Source organism: Accipiter gentilis, chromosome 9 (assembly GCF_929443795.1).
Source record: "Accipiter gentilis chromosome 9, bAccGen1.1, whole genome shotgun sequence".
In the NCBI taxonomy this organism is placed as follows: Eukaryota; Metazoa; Chordata; class Aves; order Accipitriformes; family Accipitridae; genus Astur; species Astur gentilis.
Window position 1 is genome coordinate 4,129,339 of NC_064888.1, and position 16,152 is coordinate 4,145,490.

General features: G+C 56.4%; 2 protein-coding genes across 3 annotated transcripts in view; one reads left to right on the top strand and one right to left on the bottom strand.

The window, feature by feature from the left end:
- The window catches only part of CDH23 (cadherin related 23), a 212,794-nt gene that overhangs the window by 16,932 nt on the left and 179,710 nt on the right, over positions 1–16,152 (bottom strand). The window contains exons 38-39 of the mRNA XM_049810212.1: positions 1,661–1,882; positions 1,459–1,578 (exon numbers count right to left, since the gene is read on the bottom strand). Coding sequence (XP_049666169.1) covers positions 1,459–1,578; positions 1,661–1,882 — 342 coding nt within the window. The remainder of the gene's footprint in view (positions 1–1,458; positions 1,579–1,660; positions 1,883–16,152) is intronic.
- VSIR (V-set immunoregulatory receptor) lies at positions 3,548–14,826 on the top strand. Of its 2 annotated transcripts, none has more exons than XM_049810214.1 (7): positions 3,548–3,748; positions 8,642–9,094; positions 9,855–9,902; positions 11,298–11,405; positions 13,093–13,120; positions 13,585–13,772; positions 14,050–14,826. In XM_049810214.1, exons 1-7 carry the CDS (start codon positions 3,685–3,687, stop codon positions 14,085–14,087), a joined length of 927 nt encoding a protein of 308 aa, XP_049666171.1. In that variant the 5' UTR covers positions 3,548–3,684; the 3' UTR covers positions 14,088–14,826. The 2 variants fall into 2 exon arrangements, with proteins under 2 accessions (XP_049666171.1, XP_049666170.1); XM_049810213.1 differs by having other exon boundaries at positions 3,549–3,748; positions 8,639–9,094; positions 14,050–14,823.

The window sequence follows — 16,152 nt, forward strand, 5'->3', positions numbered from 1 at the left end:
GCCCAGAAATGCTGCCTGAGGACGAGAGTCTCCAGTGACTAATAAAAGGTTGAGATTTGGTGGTACGGGTGGTCACGAGAGATACTGAAATATGAGGAGCTTTCCGACCTCCGGGGTTAGAGGATAGTAAAATCCATCAGAAGGGCATTTGTTACTGGCTAAATCTCCAGAAGAGTTTATCTGAGTCTCTGCTCCATTTCCTAGCAGTGGAGAAAATAAACACTGGCATGCCTTATCAGGGTGATGGATTTCCCATCACTTGGGATCTTAAATAATCACTAAGCCTCTTCCTAAAAGCTATGCTTTCATACAGTGCTGGCACAAACTCCATGGGCCGTGTAGGGAGGGTATTTCCTATCCTCTCTAGCTTCAGTACTTGTTGCTGAAGGGGTTTCCAAGTTCACATCTCTGCTTGGGCCAAGAGCAGGGAAAGCTCTGCCTTTGCCTGCAGCACGTTGGCAGCTGCCGCCTTCCCTGCTGGCAGTTAAACCCCGGGTCTTAAGGTTTCCGCTGCAGTTTTCCTGGGCCAGGAAGGCATCTCCAGCGGTATCAGACGCACACATCTGAAGGCTTCCCCTCAGCCCAAGCGTGGAGCACGGCACTGCCAGACTTGCGGGGACAGATTTTATCCATGGAAATCTCCCACACTGATATCTCCCCTTCAGTTTCTCTTTTTTCCTTTGCACACAAGAACTTATCTCCTTTTGGGTGACTACAAAATGCTTGGCTCGATATCTGGGTGAGGCATAACGGTCCATGACAGGGAGCCAAGGCAGAAGATCTAACCGATCTCTTCCACCTGCGGACCCCAAATCAATGTGGGCATGGAGAATGTCTGCTGTACAACCAGTCAAATTTTGGTTTTGGTCACAAAAATAATTGGGGTATTCAATTCCTGCAAAACGTTTGCTTTGGAGCTGCTAGTTCTCCCTCCCCACACTTTGAGCAGTGCACTGAGTTCAGGTCACCGTGGTCCAGGAAAAATGAAAGAGCTATAGAGAAAAGCAACACAAAAATGACTTAGAGGCTTTAAATAACCTCCATACAAAGCGTGAAAAAGGATTTTTAAAAGTAGATAAATAATCTGAGAAGATAAAGATGAAGCAGAAATTAATGCTATAGCAATGCTTTACTACCTACTGTCCCTTCAAGCAAGAAGGACCAAGGGGACATCTAAAGAAAACATAATGCAACTTAAGAGCAATTCTGGGAATTTCTTCTGTTTGTGTCTTTGCAGGACCAAATAATTGAGCTAATTAACCCGGGAGTGTCCCTTGCCCACGACCCTATTTTGCAATGCCCATGAGGGAGCAGGGTGACAGCAACTGGGCAAACAGGCCACAGTTGGGAAAAGTGACTGGTGACCACTGGGAAGGAGATGTGAAACCGCTTGTGTGAGGGGGAACTCCTCAACCTCGACGAGGCTGCAGTGGCGCAACCCCGCCGGCAGCTCCCTACCGTGGTGGTCGATGTCAGCCGGCGCGAGACGATGGGGCACTGGTCGGTGGCGGTGACGATCAAGGTGTAGCGCCCGTGGCTGATCTCGTAGTCCAGCTCCTTCACCGTGCGGATCTGTCCCTGCAAGGCGAAGGGAGAGCGGCCGGGAGTGAAGGGAGCGGGACAGGGACACGGCCGGGATGGGGCTGGCATTCTCACTGACCGTGGCGCTGTCGATGTGGAAGGTACCCAAGATATTGCCTTCGGTGATGCTGTACGCAACCGTGCCGTTGGGTCCCTCGTCCCGGTCCAGGGCCTGCACGGTGACGAGGGTGGCGTTGAGCGTGGCGGGACCTTCGTCGAGGGTCACCTCGTACAGCTGCTGCTGGAAAGCGGGAGCATTGTCGTTCTCGTCCAGGACGGTGACGTACACGGTGGTGGTGGCCTGTGGGACATGGAGACATCGTGTTAAGCACCGTAGAAGGATCGGCTCTGCAGTCCCTGGAGCTGGCTGGGGAAGGCTGGACCTGTCAAGGTCAATGACCAACGTGGGCTCAACCCTGCCAAAAGACACAAAACAGATGCAGGGCTCAAAATGAAACGAGCCATGGCTGCAGACGCATCTCCAGGTAACGGCTGGGTACAGAGATAAAGGTACAGAGATTAAATCACATCCTTGTTCCCAAGCAAAGCATGTCTCTGTGGGATCCCTCTCCTTTTCACCCAGTTTTTACCGTTGCTGGTCACACCAGGGAGCATCCTGTGGCAGAGGGAAAGCCGGAGGCTGAACCCCATCGTGCCTTGGTGCCTTTGGAGGAGGCATGTGTGAGTCCTCGCCTTGACGTTGGGGTTGTTATTACTGAGGGTGGCAACATGATAGGATGGAAAATACCTAGACATGATGCTGCCATGTCTCTGGGCAGGAACAAAAATTAGCATCTCGGACAACCGGACTGACCTCCCGTGGGTCCCGTCATGTACCTGTTGACCACAATTCCACCACCAGTCAGGCTCAGCCTGTCCTGACCCTCTGCCAGCTGTACCTGGCCTTGCACAGGCACTTGGATGTCCTTACTGAAGGCTGTCTTCTGGGTGTGTCACCATGGGGGCACACCTGGGGACAGGGAGGTGACAAAAGCATGCCACCCCACCTAAGGGCTCAGCTCAGAGATGGGGGTCTCCGGACGATAAACCATTTTCTTGAAGTCTCTGGACTTTGTGCCTACACCTTCCCCAGCCACAAATTTCTTCCAGCCAGGCAAGGGTTACATTTTTGACGAGAGCACCACAACCCCGTTTGCTATAAAAAACCACAAAGCCACAGCGTAATTAGCTCCTTTTCTATTACACTGCACCCTCCAAATTCAGAGCAGGTTAACAGCAAATTTTCCTGCGGTTTGCAAACCTCCACCTGTCACCAGGCTCCACTTTCCAGGGAACACCGTGTTGAAACGAGGTGGCCCTCAGCTGCAGCCGGAGATTTTTTTTGGATGCCTTTTGAAGCGAGGCTCCAGGAGGAGTTACGCCCACGGTGCTGCTTTGCTATTTGAGGGCAGAGTAAAGGCTTCTCCCTGTGTAAACGGGCTGTGGGAGGGGGACGCTTTGCTCCCCTTTTTTGGGGGAAAAAGCTCCATTTGTTTCCCTCAGTTGGCACCGCTTTGAGTTACACTTCCCCGTACCTGCCTCAGGAGGGTTTCTGCCCACCAGGTCCTCACAAACATGGGAAAAACAATAATTACAAGCAAAATGCACTTTAATCAAGCAAGCCCCAAGGGATCGGCTCCTGCCGGAGAAGGGGTGGGCGACCAGCACCCCAGCCCCTCACGGCTCAGCACCCACACGTCCCCCGGTACGGCGAGCATCCTCCTCAGCTACCTCCTGTGCACCCCGAAAACACACGCAGGGGTACCAGCTTGCTCCAAGCTACCCCCTGCGATGCTGTAAGGGGAAAAAAAACCCCAAAACCACCAAACCAGCAGATGCACCCGCTGCTGCCCAAATGGGTAGGGACTGAAGCGTCCCCCATCGGCAGGGTGCCCCGTTGGGGTGCCGCTGCTCCCCTCCTGGCCACCCCCAGCTCCCTGCTGCATCTCACCTCCTGGGGGTGCTCGCAGTTCTCTCCATTGCTGCACGTAATATCTCAATGAAATTTCCTGTGTGTGCTCGAGTCTGCCTGCCGCTGCGGGGCTGCTCAGAGCGTACGGGTGGCTCGGTGGAGGTGAACTCCCTTCGGTCACCCCAGTCGCGATGGAGGTGACGTCCCCCCGGCCTGGGTTGCTGCTGGCTGCGCTCTGTCTGCTCGCTTCCCACGGTAAGCTCCAGCTCGCTTTCCTCTCCTCCCCGCTCAGAGAAACTCTCCTCGCTGGGGCAGAGCGTTTGCCCAGCTGGAGTTGTGCCTCAGCACAAGGAATTTAGGGTATTTTGGGGGTTATTTACTTTCTCACCCTGTGATTTTGGAGTGGGGGGGGGGGGAGGCGGGGATCAAGCCAGCTTTTCACGCGAGGCTGGTTGCGTCGGGGGAAAGGGGCTGCAGGGGAGCTGCTGTTTTCAAAACTCTGGGATTGGGTTTTCCTCCTTCCTCTTTTGCTTTGATCTAAAGTGCATGGAAGGAAAGCAGCACCCCTTGTCCCTGCCAGCCCCTTGGTGGGGATCCCAAACTGGAAAAAGCCACCCTTCGTCCCCGCACGGCACTTTGCCCCGGCACCGCGGAGGTCCCTGGCTGCATCGCGGTGAAAGGAGCGGAGAGAGGCGGTTTGTGTGAGCAGGGCTGGGATGCTCTCCCTGTGGATGCTCCGCTCCACCGTAATTGCTGGGACGTGCCAGGCAGCTTCTCCGGGTGGGCAGCTGGCCGGGCCAGGACCGCCGTGTGCGGTCGCTGAGTTTCCCTTCTCTGAGCAAGCGCTTCCCAGTGCTGGAAGCTCGCCGGGCGCTCGCCGGTGTGGCGGGGGGATGCTCTGGGAGGGGGCTGCTTCATGCCTGACCCTGCACCAGCCCTGGCAGGCAGTGTTTCCATACCGGGGCTCCAGGGCCAGGCAGTGAAACAGGGGCAGTGGCAATTAAAACCGCAGTTCGTCTGTGGCCGAAGGGTCAGAGAACAAAGCTGGGAAGGAGCGTGGTCCCCCCCCCTGCCCTGCACAGGTGGAGGACGAGCATCCTATCGGCCTTGGCTTTTCCCTCTGTCCCGGGATGACAAAGTGACCGCTTCCAGGATTTCTGCCATCATATCCCCAGGAAGAAATGATGCCCTGCTGCAGCGGGGCAGGGGGTCCCTTCTCCTCTCTCCTCTGGGACAGCAAGGCTGGTGTGGCTTGAAGCATGCTTTGCTTCTGATCCGAGACTCTCAACATCAGGGAACAATTCCCAGCATTTCTGTGGGGCTTTGGATTATTTCATTTATGCATCTGGGGTGCTGGGACTGAACAGCAGGCCTTCTGCAACGCAACAAGCTGGGACACCGATGTTCAACGTGAGCCTGGTGCCAGAGGAACTGAACTTTGTGCAACCACACGCTTGCCAAAACTTTCTGAACCCCCAGCTAATTTTAGCAGGGCTTGATGGAGAAGTAGTGCCCTTGGAGACATCCAGCTCCTACATAGTTTGGGGATGCTGGCAGCTAGCTGGATGAGGAAGTGGTTCCTCTCCACCCAAGGGATGGCAGCTGAGCTGGGCTTTCCAAAATCACATCCCAAGCGCAAAGCTGGCGTTGTGACCCTGTCCCCGAGCCAGGGCTGTGCTGGGAGAGGAGCAAGGCAGGACCCTGCGGTGGCTGCAGCAGCTCCAGGCTGCTTTCCCCACGGCCTGGATGACGGGTACCCAGGGAGCAGCCCTGCTGCTGAAAAGCCATTTGCCTCCTCGGGATGCAGGAATGAGGGCCATTAATTAACACAGGCACCTCTGGCATCTTCAGTAAATTTTTTTCTCTCCTTTTTCTTTCCTGCTGTAAGTACTTGTGCTGAGGTATGGATGCTCCTGCACATCTCACCTGGCTGATAACTCTGAAGCATAACGACAGCACAGTGGTGATGGGGCTTGTGGCACTTTCATGTCAGGCTCTTACAAAAGCTCCCAGAAAAAGAATTAAAGCCAGGTTCCTCGCTCGAGCACTGAGCAGCCTCTCTCTCTCTGGCAGCCCTTCTGCTGCAGCAGGTGAGCCCCTCCAAAGCCTGCAGCCCTCCCACCCAGATTTCCCTGGAGTAGAAAGAGGTGGCATGATGTGGAAATCACTTCCGTAAGTCACAGGAGTGTAAATCAAACACCTTCTTGCCAAAGTGGGGGACCAAAGTTAGGAGAAGCAGCCAGGAGAGGCTTTTGGTCACCGACCCAGAATTTGGCATGAAATCCTGTTTTATTTAAGCTGTTGGCTGGCAAAGCAACACAGCCTCCTCAGCATTAGCACTTTTTTGCATTTCATTTTCTCTGAAAGGAGAGCTCCCAGGTTTCAAGCTAGGCAGTGGTGCCGGCGCTGGGGATGTACCAGCGCTACACGGGGCTCTGTGCCGCACCAATGCGACGCCACAGGTCAGAGCCGAAGATACCGAGGCGCCAAAGAGGAAGAGGGGCACTTTTGGCACCCACTTGAGACCTCCTCTGTCTTTACCAGATGGTGACAAGATGACAGCTCTTGGCTCGGACCTCAACGGGTCCAGGCTCTGTCAGCTGGAGATGCGCGGAGACGGGCATCTGGCTTTATTTTGGCATTTGCCAGCAGCTCTGACTTCAAAGGGAACGGTCCGACCGGGGTGGGATGGAGCCAAACCTGGGGTCTGGGCATGGAAGAAGCCCACAGTGCCTGGAGGAGATTAAGATCCGTGAGCTTTAGCGTAAAGACGCCGTCAGAAGACATTTCCTCCGGGTACCATCTGGCATCTAGCACAGCTTTAAAGCCTCGTTACATCTTGGGGAGGGAACAACAACTTCCCCGGTGCTGCTATAGGGCACACCGTGCCTTGCCAGCTCTCCTCCCCAGCTGTTTTCTCCTCCACTCGATGGCTTTTGGAAGCCTTCCCCTGCTCGGGAGAAAGAAGGGAAGTCCGTAATGCCGAAGGCTTCGCACACGTGGTAACCTCTGCCCCTCCCCGTGGCTGGACGCCGCTGCCGAAAAGCGTGGGCTGTGTTGACTTTCCATCCAGCCGGTTCCCATCAAGCCCTGGGGGCGGAGGCTGGATGGTTTAGTAAGGCAGAGCTTTGCAAACTGTGCGGGGATGAGCGGGACGGCCCCCGTTTTATTTGGGGGGGGGGTGGGTGGCGGTGGTGGAAAACAAAGGCTCCCGTAGATACTTTTGCAAGGTGTTGGAAGTGCGGCTTCCTCCAATAGAGCCCTGGCTTCCCTTCCCCTGGCTCCCAGGGGAGCCCCGATGTGAATGGGACATTTCCCGTTGCGGCAGGTATCGAGAAACACATCTGAGGTGCCTTTTGTGCTCAACGCGCTGGCAAGGAGGTGGGGCGCCCGTTCCGCTGCCTGCCAAAACCCAGCCAGCCCGGCCAAGCGCCCCGGCCCCAGCAGCATCTGAGGATGAGGAGGAGCCAGGCCTTGAAAATAAACCTAAACGAGGCAGCGTTGAACTCAAGCCACGCAAACCTCTGCCCCAGAGCAGCCGTGGGGATGTGCTGCTGCTGAAACGCCCTGCGGGATGCCGCAGCGATTATCCGGAGCGGTTCGGAAAAAGTCACGCTGTCCCCGGCTCTGCGGGTCTCCTTGGCACTGTGTGCCGCAGACTGGGAGATGGGGGTCCAATGGGGCAGATCCCTTCCCCAAAACCCCCCTTCTCCCTGCATAGCACCCTCAGGCAGGCTGCTGGGACACGGCGGGGGCTTCATGGCTGTTCTTACGGGGCTTAAGAGGTCACCATCGTCCTAAAAGCCCTAAATAAGCACGAGGGGTGGAAGGCACGGAGGACATTTTCGCTTTCGCTCTCTCAAGCGAAGCCCCATGCCGGGGCGGTCACACAGTGACCCTGCACGGAGGAGGACGCGATGGGGAGCCTCTCGCCCGGCTGGATGGCTCCGGGCAGGCGCAGCGCACCCCGCCTGCGATTGACACCCGCTCGATATAGCAAATGAAAAACCTCAAAGCGAAACGGCGGCGGGGCTAATGGCACAACAGGATGTTAGCAAAATAAAAAGAACGTCTTGTCCTCATACCGTCTTCTCTGTTGCAAACCAGCCCCGGGAACCTCTGGTTTTTTTTTTGCTCAATAATTTAAAGAAAATGAACCTAGAATCTCCTTATCCTTCAGCTTTCGAAGGTGTCATTTGCAATTCTGCAAACACAAAGCGGTGGCGGAGCCAGAGCACCAGTCTTTGGTCTTTCCTCACCCCTCACGCACAGCTCCCCTTGCCCACCAGTACCCTCCACTGGTGCGCTGGGATGGGACCAGTAATGCCGAAGTACGCCCCTCGCTCCTGTGCCTCTGCCAGGCCTCCCGCCCACGTTTCGCAGCCAGCAGCGGTCAGGGATTTCTTTCTGAACATTGTTTTCATTTTCAAGCAGCTCCTCGCAGTCGGCGTCGGCCAGTTCCCCCCTCTCCTCCCCAAGGGCTGAAAAACAAACAGGGTGGGACGCGCTCCCCGCCTGATCTCGGGGGGCACGGGCTCCTCCTAGCTATTTTCTTTTTATTTTTTTGCCTTTTTTTTTTTCCCGAAGGTGGCTCAGCAGCACTTGCATTTCCTCATTCACGAGCCATACCCCGCTGCCCCGCTTCTCTTCTCATCCTCTGCATGATTTGCAGAGGTCTGGTGCCCCGTAGAAGCCCCCCACCTCTCTGCCCCACACCTCTGCCAGCTCTGGGCAAACTTCTCCCTCTCCACTGCTATTAAAAGCTACGCTCAGCTGTATTTAAAGCATGCCTCTCCTCCAGGGCTTATTTCTAGGGTGAAGTTGAGCTCCCAGTCCTGCTGGGATGTTGCTACAGAGCAAGCGAAGGGCTCACGCCACGCTTCCCATCTCCCTTGTCGTGGGATATGGGGAGCTCACGAGTTTTTCTTGCCCTAAGGGCAGGGGTGAAGTCCTTTTTCCCTCTGCCTGCAGGCTGGTGTTGATGCTCTCCGATTGCTCTCTGCAACTCCTAGCCATTCCTCTGGCAAACCTCGGTGGTGGGGTTTGCAGCGCTTGTTTGGGGAGGGATCCCCATTTTTGCTACGAACTCAGGGTAAGGCCAGAACTGTAGGGTCTGACTCAGCCACCGGTCCTTCTCCCCGGCAGAAGGGCCAGCAGCTTTCCTGATCACCACCCCGTACTCGCTCTGCATCTGCCCCGAGGGCCAGAACGTCACCCTGACCTGCCGGATCAGCGGTCCCCTCGCCGACCGCCACGACCTGCTCTACAAAACCTGGTACTTCAGCAGCAACGGCGACCAGAGCTGCTCCGACAAGAAGCACATCCGCAACGTCACCGAGAAGGAGCTGCACCACGACCTGGGCAAGAACCATGAGCCGCTGGGCAACGGCACCCAAAAATCCACCCTCGGGGGGCAAGCTAATCATCACGGGGTGGAATTTGTCCCCGACCACCACGGTGCCTTTCACATCGTGGTGATGAACCTGACGCTGCAGGACAGCGGGAATTACTGCTGCTACGCGGTGGAGGCCAGGCGGGAGCACGGCAAACCCCACACCTTGCAGGTCGCTCATGGCTTCGTGGAGCTGCAGATCCAGCAAGGTGAGGGGGGTCGAGGGGAGCCCCTGCCAGCCCCCCCATCCATGCCAGGGTGCCTCGGGGCAAGGCAGCAGATGAGGGTTGGTGGGGGGGGGTGCAGCATCAGGGGAGGCCGGGCAAGCTGATGCTGAAAGCCCAAGCTGTGTTGCAAGGGTGGAAGAGGAGCAGATGTTGAAGGTTTGAATTAGGGCCAGAGAGCATTGGAACATTTGAAAAAAAAAAAAAAAAAAAAAAAAAGAAGTCAAGAGGCTAGATTGCAATAAAATCCATGCTACATAGTTTCACTGATCTTCTTCAACCTCTTTCTGGAAGAGAGGAAAACAAACCTCAACTTAAAAGGAGCTGGCTGGTGGTTCAAGCCTGGGTGAGGGCTGCAGGCATTGCTAGGGATGCAGGGCTTGTAGATAACCTTGAGGCAGCAGCCCACGGGGGGAGAGCTGCCCAGAGAGGCCCGAGATGGAGGGAAAGGCATCTCCTGTCCTTGATTTGCCACGTGAGGATAGACAGTTTTGCTTTTAAACCAAAAAAAAAAAAAAGAGCCTGCACGGCCAGGGACGGGCTCTGCTGCCGCAAGGGAAAAGGGGTCTTGCAGCAGGGATTTCAGTGTAAGCTTTCCAGGATTAAACTCTCGCATTTGGGATGCTCTGGGCTGATTTTCTCAATACTGGTGAGCAAAGGCAAGCACAGCTAGCAGGTGCGGGAGCTCTGTGGTACCTGAGCGACTCCCTTGAGATCTAACACGCTTTTCTCTTCTCCTCTGCAGGCAAAGGAGGGCTTCAAAACTGCACGTTTCATACCACCACCAGCAAAGGTAAAGGGAAAAAACCTCTTTCTCCAATGCACTGCTCGCCATCCTGGCCCGTGTATTTATTTCCCCAGGGAAGGCTTCTTGCTATAAACACACCAGTGTCCCGATGCAACCTCACGGTCAGGTGTCAGGAGGGTGATTTCTGAGGCTGTCCCCACAGGGTGCATCTGACAGGCACGTTATCAGGCTGAGGAGAGCCTCCTTTGGCCCGTCACCTAGACATGACTGTCCTGAAGCCCGCGGAGATCATTCACCCTGTGGTTATAAAGCACCTGAGCCACCCCCCCCACCCCACCCCCCCGCCAAAACACGATTAGGGATTTAGCAGCCACTGCCATGAGCAGATGGGAAGGGACAGAAAAGGAAAGAGTTGCAGGAACCTCTTGCAACACCCTGCCGCCATCCTAAGCCCATGCCACCTCGTCCCGAGCAGCGATGCTCTAGCAGGGGAAACCTAAATTTTGCTTGAGCACTCAGACAACATGAGGCTCCCCCAGTGCTGTGTCTAGACGCTGGAGGTGCCCACAGTTCGCTATGCAGGTGGTTTCTCAGTGGGTCGCTCTGTCTATCCCTGTTTGCAGGCTGCTAAACGGGCAGATTTTGCTAAAATTGGTTTGCAGCATGGCTGGGGCCATGGGAAACTGCCCCCTGCTCCCCATGAGTAGTGCTTTCTGTCTCAAACCCTCAGTCTCAAGTGCTGGAACACCCTGTCCTGCCAGGCAAAGAAGAAAAGGGGGGAAAAAAAAAATCCCCCCTCAAAACACCACACCCAGAGCAAAACGCTGCTTCCCCAGATGGATGCGTGGGAGAGGAGGGCTTGAGCTGAACCTGCCCTTGATTTAGGCAGCCCTTGACCTGCCACAAGCCATCCCACGTGGACCCTGATGGCCACAAACGTGCCCGCAGGCTGCCAGCCTTTCTGGGGAGCCTCCACAGATAGTGTTCTCCAGGGGCATGTTCGTTAGCAGAGGCCTTGCGTAATGAGCCCTTTGATTCCCGAGTACTTTGAAGCAGCCTGATTTTGACGAGCCAGCTGTGGGTTGGAGTCAGCACACTTTGAAATCGCTGGGAGCCTTTTTGCTGACTTCAGAGGGCTTTATCCGGGCCCCTGCTTCTCTCCTCATATCTAGAAGACCAAAGAAAGACCTTGGGATGTCCTCCAGCAATGAAGGACTTTGGTCAAGGTCCTAAAACGATGCCTCAGCGCTTATGTCCGCAACCGGCACGGCATCCCAGCGCAAATCCCTCTAGGAGCGGACCACCCGTGCGTGCCGGAGCCACATCGCATCAGGCGTGGGGCAACGCCGGTGTTGCCCTGTGCTTCTGCTACGGCTTGAGGAAAAACGCAAAGCGAATCCTCCCCACTGCCCGCTCCAGCTCTGCTCTCTTCTGTTGCAGATATCACAGCCGCCGCGCTGGCGACGGGCGCCTGCATCGTGGGCATCCTCTGCCTGCCCCTCATCTTGCTCCTGATTTACAAGCAGAGACAAGCCGTCAGCAGCAGACGTACGTACCTTCCCCTCGCCAGCCGCCGGCGGGGACACCCGTCTCATCTCCCGGGTTGCGTCAGCATGGGATTTGTGGGATGGGACATGTTCCGCTGGGGTGAGCTGGTTCGGTTGTCCCGAGTCCCACGGGTACCGTGGAAGGTGGCCCAAAGACAGGTCCCTGCCAGGTGCCTCCTCTAAAGGTGTCCTGGGAAGGGGCGGGCATGCCTGCAGGCTACCGGCGAGGAGTCGGGGGGGGGGGGGTCCAGGAGCGAGGAGGGGGACCCACGAGGTCCGCAAGACACCCCGGGAGCGTGCTGGGGGCACTGAGGCAGCAAAGATGCTGCCAGGCCCCCTCCCCACTGAGCCCTTTCCTCCCCATCCACTGCGAGAGCTGGCTCATCCCTCCCTCCACCACACAGCTGAAATAGCTTTACCTCCTAAGTGACTGAAAAAGCCTTATTTGTGCTTTTTCTCCCCCTCTCTTTAAAAAAAACCCTTGTAAGTCTATAGCAATAGGACTGCAGCAAGCCAGCTCTCCCCCCACTGCCCCAGCCCTAGAAAACCAGGCTGTGCTGAGGTGAAGCCGGCTGCCAGCTCCTGCCCGTGCCTGGCTTGCAGTGATTTCAGTAATTAAGCAGAAAGGGGCACCATCTTAACCGGCAGAGCCATTTCATCAGGCCTTGGGCAAGCCGGGGGCCCTGTGGTTCCTCTCGCCGAGCTTGGTGGGCGGCTGTGCGGCTCTGAGCAAACCCTTTGGAGAAGTGGGGTTTTTTTTTTTGCAGCAGCAGTGGGCGCAATGCCAGCCACGAGAACGGGAACTGCGCTTTCGACATCCGTCCCCGGCTGAAAACACTGGCCGTATGCCTTCACGCATCCAATTTTGCCGTGGGCGGGCTGCAGCTTCCCCCCTCAGCCCCGTGCTGTAAATTATCACCTGGATGCTATTTAACCCAAAATGGAAGGCAAAACCCAGAGGGGATTTGCTCCTGGGGTGTCTCAGACCAGGTTAGCTACAGGTTATTTCCACCGAGCGCTTTCCATCGGCACAATCTGGGCCGAAACTTGTGCGCCTCGGCTCGGGATGCTCGCCGTGCAGCCGTCTAGCACACCCGAGTAACACGGGCTGTGGGATCTGCTGTGGCAAAGGGGATGAGGAAATAAATAACAGGGTGCTGCACGGACAAACGCAAGGGCAGCCAAATGCTAGGGCAGGGTTTTGTAGAGCCCTGGGAGGGTGTCACAGGTGGGTGGTGGGTGCATCTGGGCACGAGCGGGGCCGGGCTGCAGCCCGGGCATCGCAGCTGCACCTTGCCTTGCCCCCGCACCGGCAGAAACACCTCCTTCCCCCTTCTTCGGAGCTTATGGTTTCAATCTGGGAGGAGGCTGGGCTGGGGAGTGAACAAGGCAGGAGACGGCAGGGATGCGGAGAAGGAGGTTTGGGAGCAAAGAAGAGGCTGATGCTAGAGAAGGGGGAAAGGGAGGGAGGAATGGAGAGGAAGAGGAGGAACTAGACACCAGAAACCAGCACTGTTTTGGTGTTCTTCAGTGGCCTGACCCTTGGGTACGTGACCATCTACGTGACATACTTTTGCAACCAGATTCTCTCGCTGGGACGCGATATCTTGCCACAGTGTGGCAGGGTCTGGGTTTGACACTGGGCTTCACGCTGCCAGCACTCACACCAACCGTTTTGTCTTTGGCAGGTGCCCATGAGCTTGTCAGGATGGACAGGTGAGGAAACCCACGTGCTTCCACCTTCCCCCAAGCTCCTCGCACCCCCTCTGCCCGCATCCCAGACCCCACAAGGGTCTTTGTCCTCTCTTCCCCTCCCCTTGAAGCCAGCGTGTGCCCTCAGCCCGGCAGAGCGAAGGGGATGCTGCTGGCACCCACGCCTGGGGTCCTGTCCCTTTCCGGGCAGCCGCTGTTTCTCTTCCCTTCCTCCGAGTGGGAAGCGTCTCCTTTCTTTTTGCCTGTGCCAAGGCACGCATCTCCCCATGCCCCAGGAGAACTCGAAACCACGGTGCCTTTTGTCTAAGCTTTTCCCCCCGCTTGCTCTCAGCTGAGGTGCCACCACCTGAACCTGCTCCCTGTCCTGCTCGGTTGTTCCCAGCGCTCAGCCAAAACCTTAGGGATAAAAAAACCTCCTGAAATAAAAATGCAAATCCTCACCTCTCACACTCTCTCTTCTCCCACAGCAGCGCCCAGGGCATCGAAAACCCCGTCTTCGAGGCAGTCCCCTCGGCGTGCACGGAGCAGCGGCCCCGACCCCAGCTCTCCTACATGGCCAGCCGACAGCCTTCCGAGTCCGGGCGGCATCTGCTCTCCGAGCCTGGCACCCCCCTGTCCCCCCCCGGCCCCGGGGACTGCTTCTTCCCAACGCTGGGTGAGTGACCGGTGATGCTGAGCCCTCGTGGGGACCACTGCGGGAAGGGTGGGAAGGAAAGGGGTAGCGGCGGGGGGGGGTGGCGGTGAGTGGGAAAGAGGGGTTTAAATACCAGCTGCAAATTTTGTATTATGTGGGACATCAAGTCCCAGGGCTTTGAAGATGAGAAAGACCCAAATCCCCTGTTTTCAGTGCAAAAGCACGAGTTTGGCCACTTCCCGAAGCATATCCCCGCAGCTGCAAGCTGGACTAATAACCCCGGTCTGTCCTTTTCCAGATCCTGTTCCCGACTCACCAAATTCCTTGAAAGCCTAAAGACCCAGGAGGAAACCACACGCCCCAGCCGCAGCCGGGAAAGACCATGCAGCCACCGCGCCATGCTCGCCCAGCCGAGACCCCCCCGGGAGGGCAGCAGGGCCACGGGCAGCAAAGTCTTAAAAAATGAAGCTGAGTGCAGGAGCCCTGCCCTTGCCTCCTGTCCCGGCTCTGCCCTGGGGCTGGAAGTGAACCTCTTTTGCCAGGATTTCAGTTTTTAACTACTTATTTCTATGGAGAAGAGCATGCCTCTGTACTGCTCACGTTTTACGGACTAGCTAAAAATCGGGGATGCAGGGAAGGAAGGATGACCCGCACCTGCAAACTTCCCCGAGGATTTAACTTATTGCCAGGAGTTCAAGCTCTGCAACATCAACCTGTTTCTGCATCTTTGACTGAACATCCTCTCTGGGAGCGGATGGTAAAGTACCTTATCCACCGCGAGACAAAACAGGGTCACCGGCCAGCCTTGTACTACATTTTTCTTTGCAAAACAGGAAGGGGAGAGGCTCCCTGCCGCTGATGGAGCCCTCCTTCCCCACCAGCCTTTTGAGACAGCCACGGACTTGCGAGGTTGCCGCGTTTTCGGCTGGACACGTGTCAGGAGGAGCCTTATTTCTGCTGCAATTTTATCCTCGGCTTGGGATCGGGGGAATTTATCTTTCTGTTTGTTTCATTATCAGTGCTGATTAAAAGAAAAAAAGGAAGTTTATGGGTTTTGTTTGATTTTCTGTTTTGGTTTTTTTTTGTAATGCCTGTAAATTAGAAAGTTCATCTGGAGGGTTTTGGAGGATGTTCCTGTGACATGGCCGAGCGTCCCTGCAGAGAGGTGGAGGCATGGGAGCACACAGTGGGGGCCTTCCCCCCATCCCCCTGGGGCCAGCACGGCCAGAGCAACCATCCCCGGGACCACTGCCTTCAGCCACGCCGGGGGACCCCGCGATGCCCTGGGGGACATGGGTGCCCTCACAGCATCCTCCATCCGAACGCGGCACCCTGGCATTGCTTATCCAAAAGAAGCCGTGGGTCAGGCTCCAGCATGACTCAGCCCATGGCGAGGAGATAAAACCTTGTGGTAGACACGTTTACTCAAAAGGTGTGTTCAGGTTTTTTTTCTCTTGCTTCTATTTTTGTTGTAAAATGGGGAAAAAAATTGCCACTAGAAAAACATAAACATTAGTCATACCAAAACAGCGTCAGACCTCAGCAATAGCCATACCAGGCAGCGTGCCCGGGCAGAGCATCCCCGGCAGCACGCCGAATTTTCACACTACGTAGCTGGAGGAAACAGCGTGTGCCTCTGCAATGGGCCGGGGACAGCCTGGCCCGCTGCAGGATTTGATTAATCCGGCGTTGGCTTCAGCGAGAGCAACTTCAAGATAGTCTGGCCGCAGGCAGAGGGATAAAGGAGAAGCCAGCACCAATGCCCCCAGCGCGGATGTGACCTCCTGAGCACGGGACTCGTGCTTTATTGCCAGCCACGGCTCGGCCCCTTTCCCGGCTTTTCTGGGGAAGTTCGCCCGGTGCCTCCAGCGCTTCCCTCTCCCCATCCCAGCAGCTGCAGCTGGAAAGGCACGCAGGGGATTTGCCAGCCTGCAGGTCCTAACCGCTTTGAAACCCTCTCTGAGTCTCTCCGTTTGCTAACAAACGCGCTGTTTGACGACGGAATAAAGCTTTGTTGGAAACAGGTTTCTCTCTGTGCTGCAGGAATCCTGGTTTTTTTTTGGGCTGCCCTGTGCCGCAGGCAGGTGCGGTGGGTGGCAGAGGTGAGCTGAGCAGCCACGTTCTCTGCCAGAGGCACTGGTGCGGCACGTCGGGGCACCGCGTGGCATCGGGGACTGTTTCCCACCTGGAAAGCTCACCAGAAGGAAAACTAAAGACTTTTAGGGGAAAGAGGGGATGGCTACCCAGCGTTTTACACATGCTGGAGCAGGAGCCCTGGCACGCTGGGTGCTGGCACCCCTCCTTGCCCCCCCCCCGCACCGGTGGAGAAGACAGCACAGCGCCGCACCTTCGGGCAGGATGCTTATGGTGAAGGTGACCAAGCAAGATGCTTATGCCCTCA